This window comes from Natator depressus, chromosome 7, assembly GCF_965152275.1.
Source record: "Natator depressus isolate rNatDep1 chromosome 7, rNatDep2.hap1, whole genome shotgun sequence".
NCBI classification, from domain to species: domain Eukaryota; kingdom Metazoa; phylum Chordata; order Testudines; family Cheloniidae; genus Natator; species Natator depressus.
The window spans coordinates 81032185-81060001 of NC_134240.1; the positions used below are offsets into that span (position 1 = coordinate 81032185).

At 40.0% G+C, this 27817-nt stretch overlaps 1 protein-coding gene across 2 annotated transcripts; it reads left to right on the forward strand.

Moving 5' to 3' along the window:
- The first annotated feature begins 63 nt into the window (after positions 1-63).
- On the forward strand, positions 64-27817 carry VPS26A (VPS26 retromer complex component A). 2 transcript variants are annotated; one of them, XM_074958906.1, is made up of 9 exons: positions 64-176; positions 8116-8265; positions 13211-13286; positions 15621-15777; positions 18262-18426; positions 18911-19017; positions 22296-22364; positions 24940-25082; positions 26076-27817. In XM_074958906.1, exons 1-9 carry the CDS (start codon positions 174-176, stop codon positions 26187-26189), a joined length of 984 nt encoding a protein of 327 aa, XP_074815007.1. In that variant the 5' UTR covers positions 64-173; the 3' UTR covers positions 26190-27817. The 2 variants fall into 2 exon arrangements, with proteins under 2 accessions (XP_074815007.1, XP_074815005.1); XM_074958904.1 differs by lacking the exon at positions 64-176 and adding an exon at positions 380-835.

Here is a 27817-nt window from a genome sequence, read left to right on the forward strand (position 1 = left end):
CCCTGCAGACAGCGCGCGCTCCGCCCCCACCTCCTCTCCTTTCCCTTCTCTGTAGGGACTAGGGAGGGGCGGTCACGTGGCGGAGGGGCGGGGCGTGACCGCCTGAAGGGTCACATGACAAGGGCGCGAGCCGGAGCTGTTGCGGGTCGGGGTCGGTTGGAGGCGAAGTGACCATGGTGAGTGAGCGCGAGCTGGCACCTCGGGGGTCCCTGGGGTGAGCCTGTGGCGCCTCTCCCGTTCTGAAACGTCGGCGCGGCCTGCTCCGTTCCCCTGCCCGCGTGCGGCGCAGGCCCGAGGGCTGCGGAAGGGTTTTGGTGCGCTGGGGGCCGTGAGGGGCGAGTAGGGCCCGTGGCGGCAGCTCGCTCCCGTCGGGGACGCGCCTCGGGACGCGGATTCCCACCTGTGGCCGGCGGGGGCTGGCTCGCGGGCGCCCTCCCTTGCCCGCGTGTCGCTGAGAGGGCCCGTCCTCGGTTGCTCCGCAGGTTGTTGGGCCCCGCGCGCTCAGCCGTGGGGCGGCTGCCTGCCCGCTCCCCTCAGTCGGCGACATTCGACCTCTGATCCTGCAAGTGACTGCACCGGCCTCTCCTCCCGGCCGGCCCGCGCCCAGGCGCTGCGTTGGCTCGTGGCGTTCGGCCTGCGGCACGTTATGGTCGCTCCTCGCCCCGGTGGGCCCCGCAGAGCTGGCAGAGGCTGGGCTGGAGCACCTCTGCACGGCTGTCCCGCGGGGCCGATAACCCCTCCCCCACCACATCTCCTGCCAAGTGACTGTCGGCAGCGGGGCTGCAGGGCGGCTCCGGAGAGCGGCACAGCTGGGGCTGCAGAGCCTGTGTCTGGTGTGGGTAGGCAGGCTGGGGAAAACAGCTCGACTATCCGAGCCTGGGGCGGTCTCTTTGCTTATACCCTGGGCATGTTTGATTTGGAAATGGAGCAACACAAAACTGGATCCAGTGCCACGTGGGTGGGGTCATTTCTCAGAGTAAACACATCATAGGACTGGAAGGGACCTCAAGAGGTCATCTGTTCCAGTTCCCTGGCACTCATGGCGGAACTAAGTATGATCTAGGTCAGGGGTTGTCAAACTTCATTGCACCACAATCCTCTTCTGACAACAGAAATTACTATATGACTCCAGGTGGGGGACCGAAGCCTGAGCGTGCCCAATACCTGCCATTTCTGGGGGGAGGGGAAGCTAAAGCCCAAGGGCTTCAGCCCCCAGGCAGGGGGTCTGTAATCTCAGCCCCACTAACAAGTCTGAGCCAGCCCTGGCAACCCCATTAAAATGGGGTTGTGACCCACTTTGCAGTCCCGACTCAATTTGGGAACCGCTGATCTAGACTATCCCTGACAGGTGTTTGTCTAACCTGTTCTTAAAATTCTCCAAGGATGATGATTCCACAACCTCTCTAGGCAATTTATTTTAGTGCTTAAACACTCTGACAATTAGGAAGTTTTTCCTGATGTCCAACCTAACCTATCCTTGTTGCAATTTTTGTCCTATCTTCAGAGGTCAAGGAGAACAATTTTTTGTAACAACTAGGGCTGTCGATTAATTGCAGTTAACTCACGTGATTAACTCAAAAAAATTAATTGTGATTAAAAACATTAATTGCACTGTTAAATAAGAGAATACTAATGGAAATGTATTAAATATTTTGGATGTTTTTCTACATTTTCATATATATTGTATTCTGTGCTTCAATTTAAATCAAAGTGTATATTATTTTTGCTTACAAATATTTGCACTGTAAAAATGATTAACAAAAGAAATAGTATTTTTCAGTTCACCTTGTACAAGTACTGTAGTGCAATCTTTGTCCTGAAAGCGCAACTTACAAACATAGATTTTTTGTTATTGATGTTTGTTTAATAAAAAAAAAAAGTAGAACTTTAGAGCCTACAAGTCCACTCAGTCCTACTTCTTGTTCAGCCAATCTCTAAGACAAACAAGTTTGTTTACATTTACGGGAGATAATGCTGCCCTCTTCTTATTTACAATGTCACCAGAAAGTGAGAACGGGCATTTACAGGGCACTTTTGTAGCCATCATTGCAAGGTATTTATGTGCCAGATATGCTAAACATTCGTATGCCCCTTCATGCTTCAGCCACCGTTGCAGAGGACATGCTTCCATGCTGATGATGCTCATTTAAAAAAAAAAAAAGTGTTAATTAAATTTCTGAGTGACCCCCTTGGGGAGAATTGTATGTCTCCTGTTCTGTTTTACCTGCATTCTGCCCCATATTTCCTGTTATAGAAGTCTCTGATGGTGACCCAGCACGTGTTCATTTTAAGAACACTTTCACTGCAGATTTCACAAAAAGCAAAGAAGGTACCAATGTAAGATTTCTAAAGATAGCCACAGCACTTGACCCAAGGTTTAAGAATCTGAAGTGCCTTCCAAAATGTGAGAGGCATGAGGTGTGGAGCTTGCTTTCAGAAGTCTTAAAAGAGCAACACTCCGATGAGGAAACTACAGAACCCAAACCACCAAAAAAGAAAATCAACCTTCTGGTGGCATCTGAAAATGAAAATAAACTGTCAGTCTGCAGTGCTTTGGATTGTTATCGAGCAGAACCTGCCATCAGCATGGACGCATGTCTTCTGGAATGGTGGTTGAAGCATGAAGGGACATGTGAATCTTTAGCACATCTGGCATGTAAATATCTTGCGACGCTGGCTCCAACAGTGCCATGAGAACACCTGGTTCTTGCTTTCAGGTGATATTGTAAACAAGAAGCGGGCAGCATATCTCCTGCAAATGTAAACATACTTATTTGTTTGAGCCATTGGCTGAACAAGAAGTAGGACTGTGAGTGGACTTGCAGGCTCTAAACTTTTACATTTTTATTTTTGAACACAAGTTTTTTTTGTACCTAATTCTACATTTGTAAGTTCAACTTTCATGATAAAGAGATTGTACTACTGTACTCGTGTTAGGTGAATTGAAAAATACTATTTCTCTTGTGTTTTTACAGTGCAAATACTTGTAATCAAAAATAAATATTATGTAAGCACTATACACTTTGTTATTGAAATCAGTATATTTGAAAACGTAGAAAACATCCACAGCTATTTAAACAAACGGTACTCGATTAATTGCACTGTTAAACAATAATAGCAATTCAGTTTTTTAATTGCTTGACAGACCTAGTAACAACCTTTTATGTATTTGAAAACTGTTATGCCCCCCTCAGTCTTCTCATCTCCAGACTAAACCCATTTTTTTTCAATTTTCCCTCATAGGTCATGTTTTCTAGACCTTTAATTAATTATATTTGTTGCTCTTCTCTGGACTTTCTCCAATTTGTCCACATCTTTCCTGAAATATGGTGCCCAGAACTAGACACGCTACTCCAGTTGAGGCTTAATCAGTGCAAAGTAGAGCAGAATTGCTTCTCATGTCTTGCTTACAACACTCCTGTTAATACATCCCAGAATGATGCTTGCTCTCTTTTTTTTTTTGTTTTTTTTGGTAACAGTGTTACACTGCTAACTCATATTTAGTTTGTGGTCCACTTTGACCCCCAGATTCCTTTCCACAGTACTCCTTCGTAGGCAGTCATTTCCCATTTTGTATGTGTGTAACTGATTGTTCCTTCCTAAATGGAATACTTTGCATTTGTCCGTATTGAATATCATTCTATTTATTTCAGACCATTTCTCCAGTTTGTCCAGATCATTTTGAATTTTAATCCTATCCTCCAATGCACTTGCAACCCCTCCCAGCTTGGTAACATCCACAAACTTTGTAAGTGTTCTCTCTATGTGATTATCTAAATCCTTGATGAAGATACTGAACAGAACTGGACCCAGAACTGATCCTTGTGGGATCCTGCTTGATGCGACCTTTCAGCTCGGCCATGAACCACTCACTGATGATTGCTCTCAGGGAATGGTTTTCCAAACAGTTATGGACTCACCTTGTAGTAGCTCCATCATGATTATATTTCCCTAGTTTGTTTGTGAGAAGGTCATGTGAGACAGCATCAAAAGCCTTATTAAAGTCAAAATATATCTCGTCTGCCACTTCCCCCTATACACAAGGCTTGTTGTCATGTCAAAGAAAGATGTTAGGTTGGTTTGACACGATTTGTTCTTGACAAATCAGTGCTGACTATTACTTATCACCTTATCATCTTCTAGGTGTTTGCAAACTGATTGTTTAATTTTTTGCTCTGTTATCTTTCTGGGTAGTGAAATTAAGATGTCTATAATTCCTTGGGTTGCCCTTATTTCCTTTTTTTTAATAGATTTGGCACTATATTTGCCCTTTTCCAGTCCTCTGGAATCTCTCCCATCTTTTATGAATTTTCAAAGATGATCATTAATGGCTCAGATATCTCCTCAGTCAACTCCTTGAGTATTCTTGGATGCATTTCATCAGGCCATGGTAACTTTAAGACATCTAACTTGTCTAAGTAATTTTTAACTTGTTCTTTCCCTATTTTAGCCTCTGATCCTACCTCATTTTCACTGGCATTCACAATGTTAGATGTCCAATCGCTATTAAACTTTTCAGTTTTCACTAAAACAAAAAAAAGTCATTTAGCACTTCTGCCATTTCCACATTTTCTGTTACTGTTTCCCTTCCCTCATTGAGTAAAGGGCCTACCTACCCTGTCCTTGGTTTTTCGTTGCTTCTAATGTATTTGTAGAATGTTTTCTTGTTACTCTTTGTCTCTAGCTAGTTGAATCTCTCTTGTTTTGTGACTTGGCCTTCTAATTTTGTGTTCCATACCTGTGTTATATGTTTATGTTCATCCTTTGTAATTTGACCTAGTTTCTACTTTTTGTAGGACTCTTCGAGGTTTCAAATCATTGAAGATCTACTTAAGCCATGGTGTTCTCTTGCTAAATTTTCTATCTTTTTCCTACTCAGTGGGGTAGTTTGCTCTTGTGCCCTTAATAATATCTCTTGTTCTCCAATAATAACAGTTGGACAACATAACTAGGAGATCACAGTTTGAAAAATTAAGATTTTCATTTTTGGAAAACCTGTTTTTTGGAATGGCTTGTTTTTTAAAAATGGTTTAGCCTTGAAACTCCAAATTTGTTTTGTTTATCCATGCTAGATGAGAACTAGTGCTTTTGGGAAGGAGAATGGCTAATTCAGAAGTAACTTGTGAGTCTTGCAACTGTCTTGCAGTATTTGTAAGGTCAGCGGTCTTCACTTCATATGCAAGATATAGCAGTCTATTTGTTGATACGTTTACATATAAACTATTTTGACACAAATTGAGGGAAGTGATGGTGCTTTTATTTAAAGGCTTTATTCTCCTTCAAATTGAAGCATAGGCCAGCCCATATGGGGAACATCTTAAAATAAGTATTGATGTGCAGTATCTTATGAGTACTCTACTGTCAACCTCTGTTTCTATTTGTGACTGTATTTTAGTGGCTCTGTCTATAATTTGTGAAATGCTATATTACCACAGTTTTCAAACTGTGGGTCGGGACCCCATTGGGGTCGCCAGGGCTGGCTTAGACTTCCTGGGGCCGAAGCCAACACCTGAGGGCTTCAGTTTTGGGCAGTGGAGCTGAGATTACAGATCCCCTGCCTGGGGCTTAAGCCCTTGGGCTTCACCTCTTCCCCCTACCCCACCCGGGGTGGCAGGGATCGGATGGGCTCAGGCTTCAGTCCCCCCTCCTAGGGTCGTATAGTAATTTTTATAGCTAGAAGGGGGTCACGGTGCAATGAAGTTTGAGAACCCCTGTACTATGGGATCCTTTTAGATGATGTGTGCTGTGAATGTAATCTGTTTTTGGTTTGGAGGTAAATGTGCATAAAACTCAATAGGCACTCTTTCAATTTGATACATGTAATTGCTGACTACACTTTGAGAGTAGTACTGCATGTTTCAGGATTAATGTGAGCATGTTCCTGGAAAGGGCAATAAAGTGTTATAACTTAAACATATTTCTTGTATACTAATGATTTGGGAATTCTTCCTAAGTAACTAATTTAATTTGGAAATTGAATATCAGAAAACAGATGTAGTCACAAAGCAAGCTTCTTTGTTCCACCTGTGAATGTAAATCTCTACTCAGCAGAGACTTGGAAGACTTCCCTGTTAGATGTGAGCCCCTCCTTAGGCTGCTTTTTGAGCTCTTGGAGTCTAGGCTCCAGAGCTTTCAGATGTTCTAAGACAATGGGGTGAAGGGGTCTCTCATCAACTTACCTACCACCACTCACTGAGGCTGGGGTAATTATGTTGATAGGAGAGGCTCTCCCACTGGCGTTTAGGTCAGTGTAACTTATGTAGTTTGGGGGGGTGGCTTATTCACACCCCTGAGCGACACAGCTTGTACCAATGTAAGCTATAGTGTGTACATAGCCAGTACTGAGTGGAAGTCTCAGGCTAACTGTAGCTAATCTAGCTTTCTTTTACAGAATTGTGCACCACTCTTTGTGAAGAGTTTTGGGGCAGTTTGCCAGAGTAACAAGCTCTAAGTAGAAACAAAGTACAGGGACTTCTTTTATTTAGCCTTGTGTATCTTAATCTATCATAAGATAAAAATTGCTTATGTCCTTTCTTCAGCTTGTCTTGCAGTCCTGTGTCGTCTTTTCCCAAACAGTGTCACTCTTGCTGTTATGAGAGTTTTCTTCTCAGCAGTGCCTGTTGTTTGGAACAGCTTTCTTGCATCATTAGTTCTATGCGTTGTTTAAGATTTTTAGCTAAATACCTCTCCTCTTCTTTTGACTTTGTCCAAACTCTTCAAATTTTGTCTCCCCAGACTACAATTAAAGATCCTACATAGAATGAGAACGTATATTCTTTAAAGAATACCAAATGTACCCAGTAGAAGACAGTGAGGGACTACATCTAGTTTTGTGTGTGTGATTTGCATCCAGAATGTTCTGTTCAGGGGCAGAAACAACGAGGAGTCCTTGTGGCACCTTAGAGACTAACAAATTTATTTGGGTATACGCTTTTGTGGGCTAGAACCCACTTCGTCAGATGCATGGAGTGGAAAATACAGGAGCAGGTATAAATACATGAAAGGATGGGAGTTGCCTTACCAAGTGTGAGGTTAGTCTAATGAGACAAATCAATTGACAGCAGGATAGCAAGGGAGGAAAACTAACTTTTGAAGTGGTAATGAGTGGCCCATTTCAGATGGTTAACGAGAAGTGTGAGTAACAGTAGGGGGAAACTAGTACTGGGGAAATTAGGTTTAGGTTTTGTAATGATCCAGGGGCAGTCACAGATAATTTGAAATGTCCACTCTCATAACTTCAAAAGTTACTTTTCCTCCCTTGGTATCCTGCTGTCAATTGTCTTGTTAGACTAACCTCACACTTGGTAAGGCAATTCACATCTTTTCATATATTTATACCTGCTCCTGTATTTTCCACTCCATGCATCTGATGAAGTGGGTTCTAGCCCATAGAATCATAGAATATCAGGGTTGGAAGGCACCGCCTTTCCTTCCTTCCTCAAGCCAGAGTTCGGTGCATAGTCTTGGACCAAAAAACCATCTTTTTCCAGTTCTGCTTCCAGTGTTTCCTGTAGATCCTCTTCCTGGTCTTTCAGTTTGTGGCCTATTTCCTCTTACCCCAATAAACAACTTTTTACAATGTTATACATAGTGTGTCCCAGTTTCTTAATTGTAAGGAATCCAAAAGTTTGTTTTTGAATCTGGGTGTCTCAAGTATGGTTTAAAACAATCAAATTTCAGTGGAAAGTTGCGGTACTAATAATTAGGGGCTGAAATTTTTTTGTGATCATAATTGGGTACTAGAACTATTTACTTATTCCTGTTGTGACAAGTCAATTTTGCTTGCACTGCTCATTCTTCAGCTTGCTACTGATCTTATCTTTTAATTATTTGCTAACTGAGTACTGTCCCATGTGGTTAAAAAGTTATACACAAGTAGTTTCATAATAAACATCCCAATGAAATGATTTGCATATTCTAAAAATTTGAGCTTTACATCTGCAAACTGAGATGTGTCCTTCAGTACACAGGGAATTTGTGTAATTGGGAACATACTTTCATCCCCCAGGCTTTAATTAGTATCACTGCCACAAACAAAAGATTAAAAAAATGTATTTCATAAAAGATAGTTATCTTTATCCCTATGATAATCTGAAAAATTATTTTTTATTCCAGAGTTTTCTTGGAGGCTTTTTTGGTCCGATTTGTGAGATAGACATTATTCTTAATGATGCAGAAACACGAAAAACAGCAGAAATTAAAACTGAAGATGGCAAAATAGAAAAACACTTCCTCTTCTATGATGGTGAATCTGTTTCAGGAAAGGTAAGACTTTTGTGTGTGTTTCTAATAATTCTTTTTACTTTTTGCAGCACATAAATGCAAACTAGATATCAAACATGAGAGAGAGATTTTTCTTGGTTAGGTAAACTGGTTTGAACACCAGCTTAATTCTCTGGTCTGCCTTTGTTCTTAAAGGTCAGAAAATTATCTGTTCTATACCTACTTGTGACTAATGTAAACTTTAGTTCTTCAAATGGTTATTAGCCAGGATGGGCAGGAATGGTAGCCACTGTTTGCCAGAAGCTGGGTATGAGCGACAGGGGATGGATCACTTGATGATTACCTGTTCTGTTCATGTCCTCTGGGGCACATGGCACTGGCCACTGTCGGAAGACAGGATACTAGGCTAAATGGACCTTTGGTCTGACCTAGTAAGGCCATTCTTGTGTTCATATTAGTTATGTGGCAATTAATGGGAACCTCTGTTCTTTTCATCTCTTGTTTTCTTCCTATCTCTGAAGAAGCCAGTGTAGCCAAAGGCATCCCTGTCACTTTGGAATAATTTTTCTTGTTGGAAGCAGTAATCTTTGGAACCTGAGAGAGGGGAAGGCCAAGAAGGCACCATTTATAGCAGTAGTCTTTGGACATCAATTACCTGCTCGTTCTGTACATCCTGAAGTTATGCCCCATGCCCTGAAGTGGCTTCTGGTGGTACATCAGAGGATCTTCAGCTCAGCTGGCCACCAGTTCAGTAGGGGAGAGTGTTTTGACAACAAATTGGGAAAGGATTAGGAAGCCCAAATCTGTTCCTTCCCTCAAAGAAACTGATCTAGATGGCACCCTTTGCCTGTTTCTCAAGGGACCTGTTCACCATCAGGGAATGCTCCCACTCTTCAGACCACCTTCTTTACACGCACACGCATCTGTGGACTCCTCAGAAATAGAGCATGAATCCCTGGAATGTCTTTCTAGAGTACTGAAACTTTCTCATGGGATGTCTAAAACTCAAGAGTGAGCATGTCTATTTAAAAAGAGGAAGCTACTAGCTTTCATATACTTTTTTAAAAAAGGATGACAGTCTGGGTGGGCCTTTGAGGAGATTTGACTAACGCAGTTGCAACTGGATCAGAAGACTGTTGGCTCCTCAGGCAGCTTCCCCTTTTTTTTTCCTTTTCCACCCCAAGATAACTGCTTGCATAATCTCTTGCATCCTCTGCCCCAGACACTAACAGATCACTAGTGATTTATGGACTGCACTGGTGGACTGCAAGGTACAGGAATTTGTGAGCTCATAGCTCTGATTTAGGAAGTACTGTGCACTTCATGTTTCCAGTGTTTCCATAGAGAGGATCTTCTCGCCCCAGGGAGATGAGATGGCTTACTCTTTACTCATTAAGACCAATAAGGTGTCTTTAAATAAATAAATTTAAAATTGACAGTAGATTGGGCTTTCTGTGATTTTTGTCCAGGATTCTCTTAAATTGGCATCCAGCACTGCAAGCTCCTTTCCCCACTAGGAGGGACCTATGTTTACTAGACTTGGACAAAATAAATCTCAGTACAGTGTGCTTTAGGGGCTAACATCCACAGGAGATGCATCTAGATTCAGTTGTGTGGAAACAGTTAACCTAACAGGATTCACATCTTAAACTGAGCAGTAGCCAGGCTTTTCTGGCTTGTGAGTGGAATGTTTCTAAAGTTAAGCATTTAAGGGGAATCTCAATGACTGTGCCAGATGACATAAAGGAAGGAATCTCTGCCACCTCCCTGGGTAATAATTCCACACAATGATGGTCAAAGTAAAGAGTCTTTTGGCTGTGGAACTGACATCTAGTTGGCTAACTTCAAGTGCCATGATAAACCCTTATCTATGTCTAAATCAGTCTCAATTTTGTTAACCTTTTTTTATGAGAAGGAAGGAGGTAATTTTATTAGTGCTGGTGTGTGATAGTTATTCTGTTTTTAACAGGCACAAGGTGGAAGAGATACAAGCTAGAAAAGGTGGGGGAAATATGGCTTTTTTTTTTTTTTTTTTTTTTTGGAAACACTGGATGGCTGGCTAGTTACGAATGGATGCTTTGGTAGGCAAGGACACCATGGCACTTGTTGCATGAACCGTGGTTTGCCTTTTGATCAAGGGACATCATCTGGTTGGGTCCTTTTTCCTTAGATAGAACGGGGTTGTGTCTGACTCATCTTGCTGTGCTAATGCTGTGCAGTTGATTTCAGGATTTGATGAAAAGATGTTAGGAGGAAGGAAATAGTGGGGCAGAAAGTAACACAACAGGAATGGGAGACAAGCTCTTGTGTGCCTCTGTGCTGTTGGCAATTAGGTATCCTTGCTGATTGGCCGAGGACTGGATGTCATGATGATTTTCAAGGCCTGATGGCCTTCCTCTCAGGAAGAAGATCCTTTGGTCAGCGCCTTCTCTCCTGGGATCAAGGAGGATGAGTCCATGAGTTGGGAAGAGACAAGACCTGAGAAACTAAGATGCGTTGGGATGAGATGTTCTTTTCAAAGTCTCATTTTAAGAACCACAAAAAGGTCGTGGGAGAGGGGAAGCTGGTTGCATAGTTCATCCCCTTCATTATTTTGTCCACTAATAGTCCTAATATCTGACATACCAATTTTGGTTCATTAATTTCTGGTTCCGCATCTTTTCTTTCTGCCAAGCATGATTTCAACACATACCTTGAATTACATCAGGAGGCCTTTTTGTTTAGACTAATTCAGTCTTTGTCTCCTTTTTGTACCTTTTTCCCCCGTCAACATTTGTTGTTACATCAACCTATAAACATCTTATGAACTTTCAGGTGCTTTTTACATTTGAGCTTACGATTAAGGTAAATTTTTGGGCTCAGTTTTTACCACTATTTATTCTCCGTTGTATCTCCCAAGCCTATCTACTTGTGACACCTACTTTGAGTGACTGCTCACTTTGGTATATCTTTCCTTTCCTTTCCTTTCCTTTCCTTTAATGAGCAGTGAAATAGTTACATGTTGACACTTAGTGTCCTCATATTGCATCTGAGTTTGTGCCCTTGGAGACAACTGGGGTAGTTCACGTCTGAGCCATTGGATAAGGTTCTCTAAAAGCTCAGGCAGACACTACATCAGCTACACTGGGGTTATATTTTGAAGTTTTCTTCACACTAACAGCTAGAGATTTGCTCTTTTTAAAATGAAAGCTGAGACTGTGGAGGACAGCTGAGAAGCATACTGCATCCTTCCCCCCACTCCTTTGTGCTCTCAGGGGCCATGCACCACACTTTGGGGAAACAATGATCAAGTGAAATGCTCCAGCTTTCTTTAGCTCTTCTTGGAAAGGAGAGCCAGAGATGCTCATCCCAAGCCATTGGATCCATTGGTTAGTGAATGTCTTTGGGCATAAATGCTTCCTTTACCTCCAAAGAGTTGCAGATAGTAAATGGGTACTGTAAGAGTTACATTCTCTACCCCACCCCCAAAAAAGTCCAAATGTTTTTGTCCGGCTCTATCAACTGCACTCCATAAAGCAGAGTAGCTAAATGCCCAGTAGGGGGAGCATGAGTTAAGCATTGTTCCCACAACTTTCTTGGAATAGCTGATGCTTATAACAAATTCATTGTGTGTTTGTGCCTGGGGATGGGGAGGGGAAAAGGATTGTGGAGGGTGAAGTCAAGTCTTAAAATAGATCCCTGATAACTGAACTTAAGACCAATACCAAATATAGGGAGCTCAGAAGGAGCCCCAGCATGGCTGACAAGCAGTATCTTGATAAGTCTAGCTCAGGGATCGGCAGCCTTTGGCCCATGGCCCGCCAGGGTAAGCCCCCGGCGAGCTGGGCCGGTTTGTTTACCTGCTGCATCCGCAGGTTCGGCCGATTGCGGCTGCAGGAAGTGGCATGGGCCGAGGGATGTGCTGGCTGCTACTTCCTGCAGCCCCCATTGGCCTAGAGCGGCGAACCGCAGCCCGTGGGAGCCGCAGTTGGCTGAACCTGCAGACGTGGCAGGTAAACAAACCAGCCCGGCCCACCGGAGGCCAAAGGTTGCCGATCCCTGGTCTAGCTTATACTTTTCCTGCTCCTCTTGAACTCTTTTTTTTGTGTTAGGGTAACAACTGGGATTTGGGGTGGGATGCGGGGTTGGAGATTGGTGCTGGTCTTTCATATTAATACTGGGTAGGTCGGCAAACTTTAGCACCCTACCTATTACTGACTGCAAGACTGAGTGAACCTCCTTTTCATCTGTAGTAGTCCTATTGCCTTGCCTTTATCTCCCATTAAGTCCTGAAGGGGTGTCAGGATGTCAAGCTGAAGGACCCCAGCTGGTGGTGGTGGTGAATGATGTAACTGAATTTGGCAATATGAAAGCAGAACCTTCATCGCTCACGTCTCCAACCATACAGTTGAATAGCTCACATTTAATCAAGAAGTATGAAAACACCATTGTAGTAATCTGGATAAAATCGTACTAGTTTGAGCTGACAGCTTTTGTCTAAAACAATGAAATTTCAGTAGTTTAAACACTTCTATGAATGCTTTCCATTTTGAGAAGTAAGTCAGTTAAGATCTTTTCCTTGTAGCTGTTCTCTCCTGGAAAGGTTTTAGGCCTCAAGAATGTTGTTATAGAAGGAGGAAGGAAAAGTTGTCTAGTCAGATGACTACTCTAAATAGGAGAGTTGAACTGCCAGGAATAAAGTACATTTCTGATCCTGTAGTGGAGCATTACTAATTTGATGGCAATTTTACATTCCCTTGGACAGTCTTTATCTGTCCTTTAATGCATCCTCTTGCTTATAACCCTTAAAGGCAATACACAAGCTTAAACCCTTAGAAATCATGGAGTGGAAAAAGACAGGGGAGGGAAGGAGAGAGCTTTCTGGGCACACCCAAATAACTGATCTTTGTCCAGAAGTGAAAGTGAACACCTGCTGTGCTACAGTGGAAAGTATAAAAGCCCCCAACTATTATTGGTTTTTTTTTTTTTTTGTGTTTTTTTTTTTCAGGTGAACATAGCCTTTAAACAACCTGGAAAGAGGTTAGAGCACCAAGGAATTAGAATTGAATTTGTAGGACAAATTGGTAAGTTTTGAAGCTGCCAATGGGGTGAGGGTAGATGTGATTTATGGAACTTTTACATTCATAACTGTAAGCACTCTGGCTCAGTCCTCATGACTACATCAGGATAGTGGTTAACAAGTGCTGAAGTAAGACAATGTCTTAGTCATTTTAACTCAAGGTAATGTGCTACTTGTACTGGTCCAGAAATTGGAAAAAGCAGCAGTCTTCCTCTTTCCCCTTTCGCCAGTCTGTTTAAGAGTTGACTGATTTATGGGAAACCTGGAGAAACATTTTATGGCCAACCAGAGAGCGTGCTTGCCATTTACACAACTTATTGCCACACGTGATCAATGCAGAACTGTATTCACAGTCTTCATTTTGAGTATGCAGATTAAAACCTAGGAAAATTTAGACCTTTTTTTTTTTAAACCACAAGTGGCAATCACATGAGAAATAACACTCAAAAATTCATCTCTCTCGCTTATTTCTCATGTCTTCTTTAGTGTATCAAACTAAAATGCCAAGCATGTACCAGCTGTGCAGGCCTGGTTTACTTTTTTAGTCTCTAATCCTTGATTTAGCGGGAAAAGGAGGTATAGGAAAAAGAAGGGTGGTAATGGTCTAATTACCTCTTTCTAGAAATATGTCTGTGGCCCTTGCAGTATTCTAAAGTGTAGTTGTGTACTGTTACTGAACATAAAGTAAGGTGTCTTAAATATCTCAAAGTGCAGAGATCCTATAAAATTGCCTGATAACACTGCATTAAACTAAAGTTCGTTTTTTTTTTTTTTTTTTCCCATTCAGATTTAGAAACTAAAATTGTGAAGAATCTGCATCATTTGGTTAGGTTCAAAGGTCTATCAGTAGTTTCTCCCAAAAACACTTGAAATATCCTTTCTCTATACAGCTTAGATTTACTATAAAATTCTATATCTTCTATTTACAATAGAGCCTCTCTGACTTATACAAAAAGTATTCTTCCTGCCTCAGAAAATACAACAGTAAATTTACTAGAAAATCATGAAGTAGTATAATTAAAATTAAACAGTTGTCCAGTGAACAAAATACACTTCGCAACATTCTTTTAATTATGATCACTTGTTTTGTAACATGCAAAAAACAGTAACTAATGTCTGTCACTTAAATACTGTTCTTTTGTATTTCTAACAAGCTGCTTTTGTGATGCATTATTACTTGGGTTGTGATATATTTAAATGTGAACCTGCTTAGAGTAATGAGTTTATTTTTAATTCTCTGCTAGGGAGAATTAATTAAATTTGAATAAATTTGTCAAATATTTTAACTCCTCGTGATAGTTACTATCATGTAACTGACCATGTTTCTTTACAATTCTGAATCCTAAACAACAATTTATATGTAGAAATGGTTTTCCTGATAGGTTTTGCAAAGTTAAAAATATGTATTATGTGAAGACTGGGTGGCTTAAAGATTTAGTAATAAGATTAAACACTAAGGGTCACAGGAAGTCCTGGTGTAAATGCATGCAACTCAATTAGTCAGTGTGTGCCTGTTTACAGCATGATAGAGCTTGGACCTAAGTGGCTGGTTTGAACTTACCTGGGTTGGTAGTAATGATGATATACCTTCTAACAGTTTTTTGTAACTTGTAGATTAATTGGTGGTGACAGTCCTGTTCCAAATGTTGCTAATTGCCTTCTTTTAGCCTAAGTGGACATGGAGACTTTATTACAGAATGTTGGAATTAATTTATATTTATGTTACTATGACACTAATTTAACCAGAAATTCCTTTATTTAATCGAGAGGCCTAATGGTCTTTATACAGTTGCTCTAAATAATAAGTATTCTACTACATCCAAACAGTAACAAAACATTTATAAACATTTGATCAAAATACTTACAAATGGTAAATTCAGAAGTGCTTAGACCCATATTGGTTGGCTCCAACTTCAGGTAGGTATTGGGAATGAACCATCTAATAGCTTGTCTTTTTAAACCCTTTAACAAACAAGTGATGTCATTGCCTGTTGCCAATTTAGCTAAAAAACAGGATCATTTCATTTGGCCAGTTTGGATCATTACTGGTTCAACACACACAATTCTTGTTTTTAACTGTCTCTGATAATTAGGGCCTTTTCTTCTTATTTACCTTTCTGGTCTAGTTGTTGTAATTTGATGCTGAAGATTGCTGACCTTTTTGCTGATGTGTTTTAAATTCCACTGATCTGGAGGTGAACTTAATGGCTGTCTCTTCTCCCCAACACACCTTACTTCCAGCAGTCAGAGTAGAACTATAAAAAGAGGTTTCAAATGATGTTCACGTCAACATTTTGTGTTTATTAATAAACTCTAACTTCTTGCTTCTCAATTTCAGAACTCTTCAATGACAAGAGCAACACTCATGAATTTGTAAACCTAGTGAAAGAACTGGCCTTACCAGGAGAACTGACACAAAGCAGAAGTTATGACTTTGAGTTTATGCAAGTTGAGAAGCCATATGAATCCTACATTGGTGCCAATGTCAGATTGAGGTACGAAAATATGCATTTAAGCAGGCAGATTCTATGACATTTGATACTAGAATCAGATATCCTGTTAGGTTATATGTAAAACAGACTGTGCATTCAACAAAATGGTAATTCTGTCAAATCTGTTTCCCATTAAGTTGTAAACATAAAATTAACACTGTGTATTACAGAACTAAAATTTGTATCTTTCTCCAAACCTCTGTACATGGAATTTACGGATATTACTGTGCTCATACTCACAATGGCACTCTTTTCTAGATGGACAGTGAAACTTCCACCTAGAAAATGGGTTCATATTTCATTCATTTCACCTGTTCATGAAGTCCAGCCCTTCTTTAAGGTGACGCTTTCTCAAGTGTTGATTTTGATTCCAATAGAACACATGAAGTGACATTTTTAAGAGGACTTAAGGGAATAATTCTGGTAGCTGGCTCTTATCTCTTTGGAAGCATCAGGATCACATGGAGGGTTATACCAAAGACCACTCAAGACATCTGCTGGTCTCCCAAATCTCTCATAGCAAGGCTTCTTCTGAATTCAAAAATATCTTCAGCTCTGTCATATAAACCCAGTTCTCTGTTGTAGGGGTTGTCAAAATGCTGTATGTCCCCTTTTTAAAATTGAAAGTTAACTTATGAATAAAATACACTTTTCTCAAGCACAATGTTTTGATTATTTCCTGTTAACAAAGAGGATAAGGTGAAAAAATAACATTTGACCCACTACTTTGAAGGACACCAAGATAGAAAGTAGACTTGATGTCCATGAAGAGATCTTGTATTTGAGAACGTAAGGAGGATTTTTGTTTATAGCACTCTGATTCTTGATATGTATCAACTAGGGATGTCGATTCATCGCAGTTAGCTCATGCAATTAACTCAAAACAATTAACTCAAAAAAATTAACTGCGATTAAAAAAATTAATTGCGCTTTATTGCATTGTTAAACAATAGATTACCAATTGAAATTTTTTTTTGGTTACATAGCTGCACTCAAACAAAACAATGTAAAACTTTAGAGTCTACAATTCCACTCAAGTCCTACTTCTTGTTCAGCCAATCACTAAGAGAAACAAGTTTGTTTACATTTACGGGAGATACTGCTGCCTGTTTCTTATTTACAGTGTCACCTGAAAGTGAGAACAGGCATTCGCGTGGCACTTTTGTAGCCATCGTTGCAAGGTATTTGTGCCAGATATGCTAAACATTCGTAAGCCTTTCCTGCTTCAGCCACCATTCCGGAGGACATGCTGATGATGATCGTTTAAAAAAAAAATAGTGTGTTAATTTAAATTGGACTGAACTTCTTGTGGGAGAATTGTATGTCTCCTGTTCTGTTTTACCCGCATTCTGCCATATATTTCATGTTATAGCAGTCTCGGATGATGACCCAGCACATGGCGTTTGATTTACGAACACTGTCACTGCAGATTTGACAAAATGCAAAGAAGGTACCAATGTGAAATTTCTAAAAATAGCTACGGCACTCGACCCAAGGCTTCAGATTTTGGAAGGCACTTCAGAGTCTTAAAGGGATGAGGTGTGGAGCATGCTTTCTGAAGTCTTAAAAGAGCAACATTTCGATGCGGAAACTACAGAACCCGAACCACCAAAAAAAGAAAATCCAAGCTTCTGTTGGTGGCATCTGACTCAGACGATGAAAATGAACATGCGTCGGTCCGCTCTGCTTAGGATTGTTATTGAGCAGAACCCGTCATCAGCATGTCCTCTGGAATGGTGGGTGAAGCATGAAAGGACATATGAATCTTTAGCGCATCTGGCACATAAATATCTTGCGACGCCAGTTACAACAGTGCCATGCGAACACCTGGTCTCACTTTCAGGTGACACTGTAAACAAGAAGCGGGCAGCATTGTCTCCTGCAAATGTAACCAAACTTGTTTGAGTGATTTGGCTGAAGTAGGACTTAGTGGACTTTGTTTTATTTTTGAATGCAGTTATTTTCTTGTACGTAATTCTACATGTGTAAGTTCAACTTTCATGATAAAGAGATTGCACTACAATACTTTAAGTGAAATATACTACCTTTTTTTACAGTGCAAATATTTGTAATAAAAATTAAAGTGAGCACCATACACTTTATTCTGTGTTGTAATTGAAATCAATATATTTGAAAATGTAGAAAACATCAAAAAATATTTAAATAAATGGTATTCTATCCTTAACAGCGCGATTAATCGCGATGAATTTTTTTAATTGCTTGACAGCCCTAGTATCAACGTGACTAAAGGAAATGAGACTGGAGGCATGTGTTGCCGAGGCTTTGACTTGACTAGCTAGTAAGAAAAACAATGGATAAAATTCTGTAGAATGTTGGGTTTAAAAAGAAATGTCTAGTTAGTGAATATAAAATGACCCTCTTGTCTTATTTTGGTTTTTAGTTATTTCATTAGAGTGTCACCTTGGCAATTTTATCCATAAAAACAATATAATATGCATAACTGAGTCTCTTAACTTTACTTCATAGGTATTTTCTTAAAGTGACAATAGTAAGACGACTGTCAGACTTGGTAAAAGAATATGATCTTATTGTTCACCAGCTTGCGACATACCCAGATGTTAACAACTCTATTAAAATGGAAGTAGGCATTGAAGACTGCCTGCATATAGAATTTGAATATAACAAGTCGAAGTAAGTGTGACTCAAAACCTACACAAATAGAAGTACTAAATTGATCAAGAAGAGAGAAACCTTTGATGTAATATACATGACTTACCGTAATGATTCTTTCATTATGAGCTTTTTTTAGATCCTGGAGGCTTGGAAACAAAATGATTGATCATAAAGGCAAAGATTAGATTTTCAGAGTAGTTGCCAAGTGCCTTTTTCAGTGCTTAACATTCAGTCTCTTGCAAACTTGCTAGTGACTTTGATTTAGCTCCTGAAATCATGCTATTCGGATGACTGTAGTGCATTCTCATTTGGAATCTATAATGGTAGGGATGTTCTAGCCTCACTTGAGTGGTTGGGAAACCCACCTTAGCAGAAGGGCACTGTTCGGTTCAGTTTCAGCAATAAAAATGATGATGACCTGTATATTTTTTTCTTAAACTCTAGCTAAAATCATGTGTATTAGGTAAGCCTTTAACTGAAAGCCGTGTTTGTTCTCCTAAAGGTATCACTTAAAGGATGTGATTGTTGGAAAAATTTATTTCCTCTTAGTAAGAATAAAAATTCAGCATATGGAGTTGCAGCTGATCAAAAAGGAGATCACTGGAATTGGTAAGATGAGCAAAATAGGAAGAATACCAATATGAGCTAGTAATTTGTATATCATAAAGTTGATGCAAACCTAATAGTAAGAAGTTAGTCAAAGATATATATTTGGTTCATCAGACATTTTAATGGGGTTTCTGTTCATCTGGGGTTCAGAATCAAATTTGATATCTAGTATAAAAGTAGCTAGATCTTGTAGTAGACATCTACTTCATACTTTAGGATTCAAAGCTTGCTTTTGGGTTGGAGAGCTCATCCTAGATCACTTAAATTTACATGCTACTTACAGAACTCTTGATACTCAAACTAAAAATATGCATGAGCATGAATTGTTTGGTTATTCACTTCAGTCTAATATCTGAAATTAGTGGACTTTTTTTTTTTTTTAAAAACAGTTGAGGCTGGTCATGTCCCTTGAACAGCAGATAATTGTGAAGACAGGCATTTTTAAAATCTTTACTCTAAGTCCCATTAACTTTCATTAGGGTTCATAAGTAACTCTTGAAATGGGACTTACAAGCCTACATTAGGCATTTTTGAAAATGTAACCCTTCATCTACATTCCTCCCCCCCCTTATTAAAGGAGATATATCTGGAAAGTATTGTCTTTATATAAAGACCTAACTTTACAAATATCAGTGTTAGGTTTGGTCTTTGCTGTTTTTCTGAATGATAATTTGGAGGTCTGGGACGTCTGAATGCTCATACCTCAACTGAAGAGGTAGTGATGCTGCATCTTTAACAGACATCCTATATTTGAGTGTCCATTAGTCATTGGAATTTAAATAGGTGTTAAAAGCAAACTAAAAACAGTTTTTGTGATGCCAGAATTTTACAAGCTCTTCAGTCATCTTAGTTTTCCAGGGTAAACAAGACATGAATTTGTAACATGGAAAAGAAACAGAAAAATGTATTTCCTTAAAACTTAAGCTGCTTTAATACATCAGATAGGGTGCAAATAATTTCTTTTCCTTTACAAGTCAATCTTTACACCTTTAAGCGACACATTTTTGTTAAACCCCTCATGACTCATGAACTTGTTACAGAGCTACTCGATCCCTGAAATAAATGAGTAGATTACTGTCTATAGTACTATGTCCATTTCACAAAATCAGCAAACAACTTAAGTTTGAACTCAAAGGAGGTTTGAAGCAGGAGGAGGTGGATGATTGCAGGTAAAGTTTCCAAAGCATTTCCCCATACTATTTGTAGCTCTACCTAATATTTTTTGTCACTTATGAATATAAACGCTATTGGAAGTTGAGTCTTTTTCTTAATATACACAATCTTTCTTAAAAGACATACAAAGGGAAACCAAGGGTTTGTGTCCATTGAAGGGAAACCACTGTTCTTGGGCAGGAGTTGCCATAAGACTACTGTTTGGAGTCCTGTAGTTTCATTGAAAAAGCATATCAAGTAAATGTTCCAAAAAGTCTCTCATTAACGCAAAAAGAAAAAAGAAAAGGAGTACTTGTGGCACCTTAGAGACTAACCAGTTTATTTGAGCATGAGCTTTCGTGAGCTACAGCTCACTTCATCGGATGCATAGCATATCGTGGAAACTGCAGAAGACATTATATATACACACAGAGACCATGAAACAAAACTTCCTCCCACCCCACTGTCCTGCTGCTAACAGCTTATCTAAAGTGATCATCAAGGAAGGCCATTTCCAGCACAAATCCAGGTTTTCTCACCCTTCCCCCCCCCCCCCCACAGACACACATACAAACTCACTCTCCTGCTGGTAATAGCCCATCCCTCTTTGAAACCTCTCTTTATAATGCGCATGATAATCAAGGTGGGTCATTTCCAGCACTAATCCAGGTTTTCTCACCCCCCCCCCCCCCACACCCCCCTCCAAAAACCACACACACAAACTCACTCTCCTGCTGGCAATAGCTCATCTTACAATGTGCACAGCAATAATCCAAGTTTAACCAGAACGTCTTGGGGGAGGGGGGTGGTTTGTAGGAAAAAAACAAGGGGAGATAGGCTACCTTGCATAATGACTTAGCCACTCCCAGTCTCTATTCAAGCCCAAATTAATAGTATCCAATTTGCAAATGAATTCCAATTCAGCAGTTTCTCGCTGGAGTCTGGATTTGAAGTTTTTTTGCTTTAAGATAGCGACCCTCATGTCTGTGATTGCGTGACCAGAGAGATTGAAGTGTTCTCCGACTGGTTTATGAATGCCCGTTGCCAACTGTGCCCACATATCTATTCAGGGAACACCATCACAGGGCCTAACAACATCAGCCACACTATCAGAGGCTCGTTCACCTGCACATCCACCAATGTGATATATGCCATCATGTGCCAGCAATGCCCCTCTGCCATGTACATTGGTCAAACTGGACAGTCTCTACGTAAAAGAATAAATGGACACAAATCAGATGTTAAGAATTATAACATTCATAAACCAGTCGGAGAACACTTCAATCTCTCTGGTCACGCAATCACAGACATGAGGGTCGCTATCTTAAAGCAAAAAAACTTCAAATCCAGACTCCAGCGAGAAACTGCTGAATTGGAATTCATTTGCAAATTGGATACTATTAATTTGGGCTTGAATAGAGACTGGGAGTGGCTAAGTCATTATGCAAGGTAGCCTATCTCCCCTTGTTTTTTTCCTACAAACCCCCCCCCCCCCCCCAAGACGTTCTGGTTAAACTTGGATTATTGCTGTGCACATTGTAAGATGAGCTATTGCCAGCAGGAGAGTGAGTTTGTGTGTGTGGTTTTTGGAGGGGGTGTGTGTGTGTGGGGGGGGTGGTGGTGAGAAAACCTGGATTAGTGCTGGAAATGACCCACCTTGATTATCATGCGCATTATAAAGAGAGGTTTCAAAGAGGGATGGGCTATTACCAGCAGGAGAGTGAGTTTGTATGTGTGTCTGTGTGTGTGTGTGTGTGTGGGGGGGGGGGGAAGAGTGAGAAAACCTTGATTTGTGCTGGAAATGGCCTTCCTTGATGATCACTTGATGATCACTTTAGATAAGCTGTTAGCAGCAGGACAGTGGGGTGGGAGGAAGTTTTGTTTCATGGTCTCTGTGTGTATATAATGTCTTCTGCAGTTTCCACGATATGCTATGCATCCGATGAAGTGAGCTGTAGCTCACGAAAGCTCATGCTCAAATAAACTGGTTAGTCTCTAAGGTGCCACAAGTACTCCTTTTCTTTTTTCTTTTTACGAATACAGACTAACACGGCTGTTACTCTGAAACCTCTCATTAACGCGTTGCACTTTTTTTTTTTTTTTTTTTTTTTTTTTTCTTAAACTAGGGCCCAGTACCACAACAGAGACGGAAACCATTGCTAAGTATGAAATAATGGATGGTGCGCCAGTCAAAGGTAAATAATTGCTCTTGAACTTTGGAGACCATTCTACTGTAAAAAATTATAACCAGGTTTTTAAAATGAGTTTGCTTCTATATGGATAAGGATTGGTTGTCTTGGAAAAACTAAATTTTCTTTGGGTTGTAAAAGAGGCAGTAAGGTAGAACACCCAAAGCTGCAAGTGGCGATAGTGATTACTTAACCTAGAGATGGGGGTTCTAATTATGAAATTTGTTTAAAGTTCAATCCTTTTTACTACTCCTACTCACCCCCACAAGTACGTGTGATCTGATTTGGGATTCCAGTTAAAGCCCATCTCTACTACATTAACAGCTCACTATATAGGAGGAATTGAAGAATATTCTTCCTAAAAAGCGGGAGGACAGTCCTTCTTTTCTCATTTTGCCGCCAAGTGCTCCCCTCCTTTAGTAGTATTTTTAAGTACTTCCATCTCTGATCTCCACCGTATTTGCCTCTTTGGAAGCAGACTCTTCAGCAAGCCTCTGAGCACAAGCCACCTGGTGCCTACTGTCGAACATACACCTGCTCTAAGGCAGTGGTTCTCAACCAGGGGTGCAAAGAGGTCTTCCAGGGGGCACATCCAGTGGTGAGCTGGAGCCGGTTTGCGCGAACCGGTTGTCAAATTTTGAAGCCGGTTTAGAACGAGTTGCTAAAGGGGTGGGCAAACTCTGGCGCGTGGGCCACATCTGTCCCGCGGGACCGTACTGTCCGGCCTGCCTGAGCTCTCAGTTGGGGAGGCTTCCCTGAGAATCCCTTTTAAATTTTTACTCATCTGGCAGCTCTTCAGGCCTTCGGCGGCAGGCCCTTCACTTGCTCCGGGTCTTCGGCGGCACTTTGGCGGCGGGTCTGTCAGTGCTGCCGAAGACCCGGAATGACTGAAGGAATCGGTTCTTCAGCTTTTGGCAGCTCATCACTGGGTACATCAACTCACCTAGATATTTGCCTAGTTTTACAACAGGCTATATAATAAGCAGAAGTGAAGTCAGTACAAACTAAAATTTAATACAGACAATGACTTGTTTATACTGTTCTATATACTATACACTCCAATGTAAGTACTATATTTATATTCCCATTGATTTATTATAATATGGTAAAAATGAAGTAATAGTACACAGTAATAGTGTGCTGTGACAATTTTGTGTTTTAATGTCTGATTTTGTAAGTAAGTAGTCTTTTAGCTGAGGTGAAACTTGGGTACGCGAGACAAATCAGACATACGGTAGTCTGGAAAGGATGAGAACTACTGCTCTAAGGGCTCATGGACAGCAACTGTGCTATGAATATTTAGGTGCCTCTAAATTACAATAACTCACTGGGTGGAAAAGATATTATTCCTTAGGCCTGGTCTAAACATGAAGTTCCACCAGTTTAGGTAATGGTGTAGTTTAACTAAAATAAGTTTAAAAGTTGGTGCAGCTTTGTTGGGCAAACTAAAATAAGTCATGATAAACAAACTTGGACACATTTATCAGTTTAAAACTGATTGCCCCTAATGGGCAAGCTATGCTGATATATCTGTTTAAAATTGGTTATAAGTGTGCCCACATAGGGATTTAACTAAACTGGTGCAAGTTTGCTTGTGTAGTCAAGCCCCTAGAAAGTTTCCTTTTCCCCTCTGAGCTATTGCAGCCAATATTTTGAGGGCACGCCAAGACTTGGAGTGGGGCAGATTCTGGAACAATTAGGAGTCCTGAAGGAAGAGGCTGGCTGCTAATGACTCTCAAGCTTGCTTTCAGAGAATAGTTTAGGGAGGGATGTGGTAAATAAAAGTAGAGGAAAAGAAGGATCACAAGGTTTAAAGCTCCTTAAGAAAAATCAGTGGGAGAAAGGGAAGAAAGTAGGCAGGGAGGGTTCTGGTGTGTGGTGGGGAGGGGGTACATGTATACAAGCTGCCAATCACTGATGGTGACAACTCCCTTGAGCAACTACTTTAGGATCCTGAGACAAGACTGAACAGCAAGATTAAATCACCATTTCTGGTGACAGGGCTATCTGATGGTTGTGCTGCAAAAACGCCAACTAGAATTTGAATCCTGCAGATCCAAATCAGTCTGATTCAGGCACGGCTGAAGAACATTGACTGATTAATAGTTATCTGATCTGGTTTTGAGTGAAAATAGTGTTCTTATTGACTTTGAGCTAGTATCGGCATTTTCCATAATAGCTCTGACAACAAGACGTAGATTATTTTAGTAATTTAGTGATGAGAGGTCCCAGAAAGGGTAATGCTGGGTGACCGTTCGTATTTGACACTGGCTTCTTACTTAATTATAGTAGATTGGTCTTCAAGGTCTTGGTCCTTTAAAGCCCTGAATGGTCTGGAACCCAGTTAGGTGAAATAACCTCTCAGTTATACCATCTTCTGGCACACCATTGACTTAAAGGCTCTTGTAAACTTCAGGACCTGTGTTGGGTTTCCCAGATGAGGGCCTGTGTCCTTAGAATCTGAAGGGTGCTTGGGTAGAAGACCACCACTTTTCCACCCAGTCTTACGCATTTTGGGGAATGTGTTTTAATGAGAGTTCTCTCAGATGAAATTAATTCTAACTTTTCTTTCCTCTTCAAGGTGAATCAATTCCTATAAGACTTTTCTTAGCAGGCTATGATCCAACGCCCACAATGAGGGATGTGAACAAAAAATTTTCAGTGAGATACTTTTTGAATCTAGTGCTTGTGGATGAAGAAGACAGACGGTACTTCAAACAACAGGTATGGTGTTGTACAGGCTGGAGTCTTGTGGCAGGCTGGTTTTTGTTAAGTGTTTTTGTTTGTTTAATTTTTCATATTTGGAAACGGAACAAGTAAACTCTATGCTACAAATAGAAATGTGAAATAATTACTTTTCTCCCATTTGCTGTACTGAATAGTACGTGCACAAAACTTAATTTGCAAGTGAGGAAGAAGAAGGGGATGATGAACACTATTTTAGCAAAGATGAGGTATTAGTGTGGTACAAAATGCAAGAAGGGAGTGATTGATGCCCCACAGAACTTACAATCTAAATAGCCAGACAAAACAATACTGATAGAAATTGCTGTGTGTCTAAAAGAGAGATTATTTTGGAGCATTATTTTTAAATTACTGGATGTGCAACATTTTTTTTGTTTTACTTGAGTGGGTTAATGCTGGATGAAGAGACACAAGGAATTTGATTTGGTTCCTGGCATAAGAGAGTACAAAGGTAAGGGTGTGAAAAGGATATAAAGGGCAGGGGGGATATTTTGTGACCATAAGAAGAAATATGGATAGGAACAAAACTGAAAGCAGGTAAACAAGACCTTAAAGTATGAATAAGAAGCTTGAATTTAATGCAGAAAGTAAGAAGAAGCCAAAACGATTAGAAGAGGGGAGTGGCATGATTCAGATTTTGAGCAAGAAATATTTACCTTTCATTTGTTTGATAGCACAGAAGGGGAGCAAAGTGAGCATTGGAGTAGCCAGAGAGGAGATTACTAACTAGGAGAGAGCACAGGACACATGGATATGCAATTTTAATATTTATAAACCGAATTGCTTGTGTTCTCAAATCAATCTGTACCTGATTTATAGAAATATAGCTTATTACAGAATGGAAATAGTGATGCAAAGTATTTTGGAAACCTTGCATCAATAGAAAGTTATGATTTGATTTTTGAGGTTATGGGGTTAATATTTGACCAGACATAACGCTATACTAAATGAGCATTTGCTTCCCCTATATAGGAAATAATTCTTTGGAGAAAAGCTCCTGAGAAACTGAGGAAACCACGAACAAATTTTCACCAGCGGTTTGAATCTCCAGAACCACAAGCATCTGCTGAGCAACCTGAAATGTGAACTAGTATAGGAGGTGAAAAAACTGTTGACACTTCAGCAGATTAAAGGTAGCAGCAGCCTGTAGGAGAAGAGAAGGCAAAAACTCACATTACACCGGTCTTCCTTCGTCTTACAGTGCTGCATTTACCATATTACTAAAACATTCGTCAAGTAAACATTCAAGTGTGTATATACATTTAAAATAAAGTGCTTTCTCAAACACTGGAACTTTCTTAAGCTACTATTTTATACTGCACATTTTACTTTTATTTGATAATGTTATGCACTCAATATACATAAAGCTTAAATCTAGTTATATATTTCCATGCATGTAGGCTTGTATATTTATTTTTTTGCTAATCACCTATAATATGTAGATTAAAGCATTTCTGCCCCATCATGTCATTTATCGCATGCATACCTCCAATGCTGCTTATCTGAACTGGTTTTGAAACCAACAGATAAGTATACTTGTCTAAATTACACTAAAAATCAGGGTTTATGGTGGATCTTTTGTCTTAAGAATATTTAAGTCTCATTCTAGACATGCGAGCATAGTTTAACTCTTTACCACAAACTTACTGTACCTGTTTGGAGTCTTCTAAGACCATACCGTGGTTCTCAGAGGCTTTGAATCTTGTATCTTTCACAAGAACGTTCACAAACAAATTTGTTCCCAAGATGATCCTTTTAGATGTGTGGTGGCTCTTACACTTCACTCTAACCGTATTTGTTTTTACTTAGAACTTCCAGAAACAGTTTACTGACAAGTCTAATGTTTTCTAGTAACTGTAGAACTCACTTCTCCCACCCATTGCTGTTTTACTTTAACTGAGATGATAAGGGGGGATGGAAATGTTTTAACATAGCTGACTCTTAATGATTAAACTGAGACCTAGTGTTACGTTCTGGAAATCAACTTTTTAAATGCACAATATTTACTCATCTCCTCTTGGATTCACAGATCTCCTCCCCTCTTTACAGCTTGTTCCTTGCCATCCTGGGGGAGGAGGAAAAATGACAGCCTCTCAGAAGAACATACTTACTCTCGTCCATCTAGGCCTATAAATGGGTGGGAGACAAACTGTTGGGTGGTTTTTATTTTTATTTATTTTTTTTTTGAAAGATATTTTTTAAACTGGTTGAGTTCAAAAAGTGTTGAGAAATTTGTCTAGAAAAACAGAATATTTTTGTCTTACTCATCTCTTGTGAGTTTAGAATCTTTGAACAAATTACTTAAACAAGTTAGCCTCCATTCACAATTAATCACGTAGTCTGTTATCAGACATTATATATGGATTGGACACAAAATGAACCATGCTGTGTGGAAGGCTACTTGCGCTTGTAGGTCACTTGGACTATAAACAAGACACTCTTTCTAAACTTCAATGCAGGCATCACTGGTTTACCTTACTTTGAGTAAGCAAAATAATTGAATTACACTTCTGTAAAAACATTTTACTACTATGGAACTTTGATAAAGCAGACCAAGATTCTATGTACTACATACTGGGGTATTTCTCTTAAATGTGGATATCTGAGTGCAAATTTAACTCCCTCATGTAAGTGCCTGTTGAATTTTTTTTTTTTTTTTTTAAAAAGCCAAATATTTTCATGATCACTTGCATGTTGTAATCCGGAAACTATTC

Excerpts from the sequence above, each read along its gene's own strand:
- VPS26A (XM_074958904.1), top strand. The coding sequence starts at position 647 with ATGGTCGCTCCTCGCCCCGGTGGGCCCCGCAGAGCTGGCAGAGGCTGG. Across the intron at positions 836-8,115 it reads CTGCAGAGCCTGTGTCTGGT|AGTTTTCTTGGAGGCTTTTT; the intron begins GTGGGTAGGCAG and ends TTTTTATTCCAG. Across the intron at positions 15,778-18,261 it reads GGTGCCAATGTCAGATTGAG|GTATTTTCTTAAAGTGACAA; the intron begins GTACGAAAATAT and ends TTTACTTCATAG.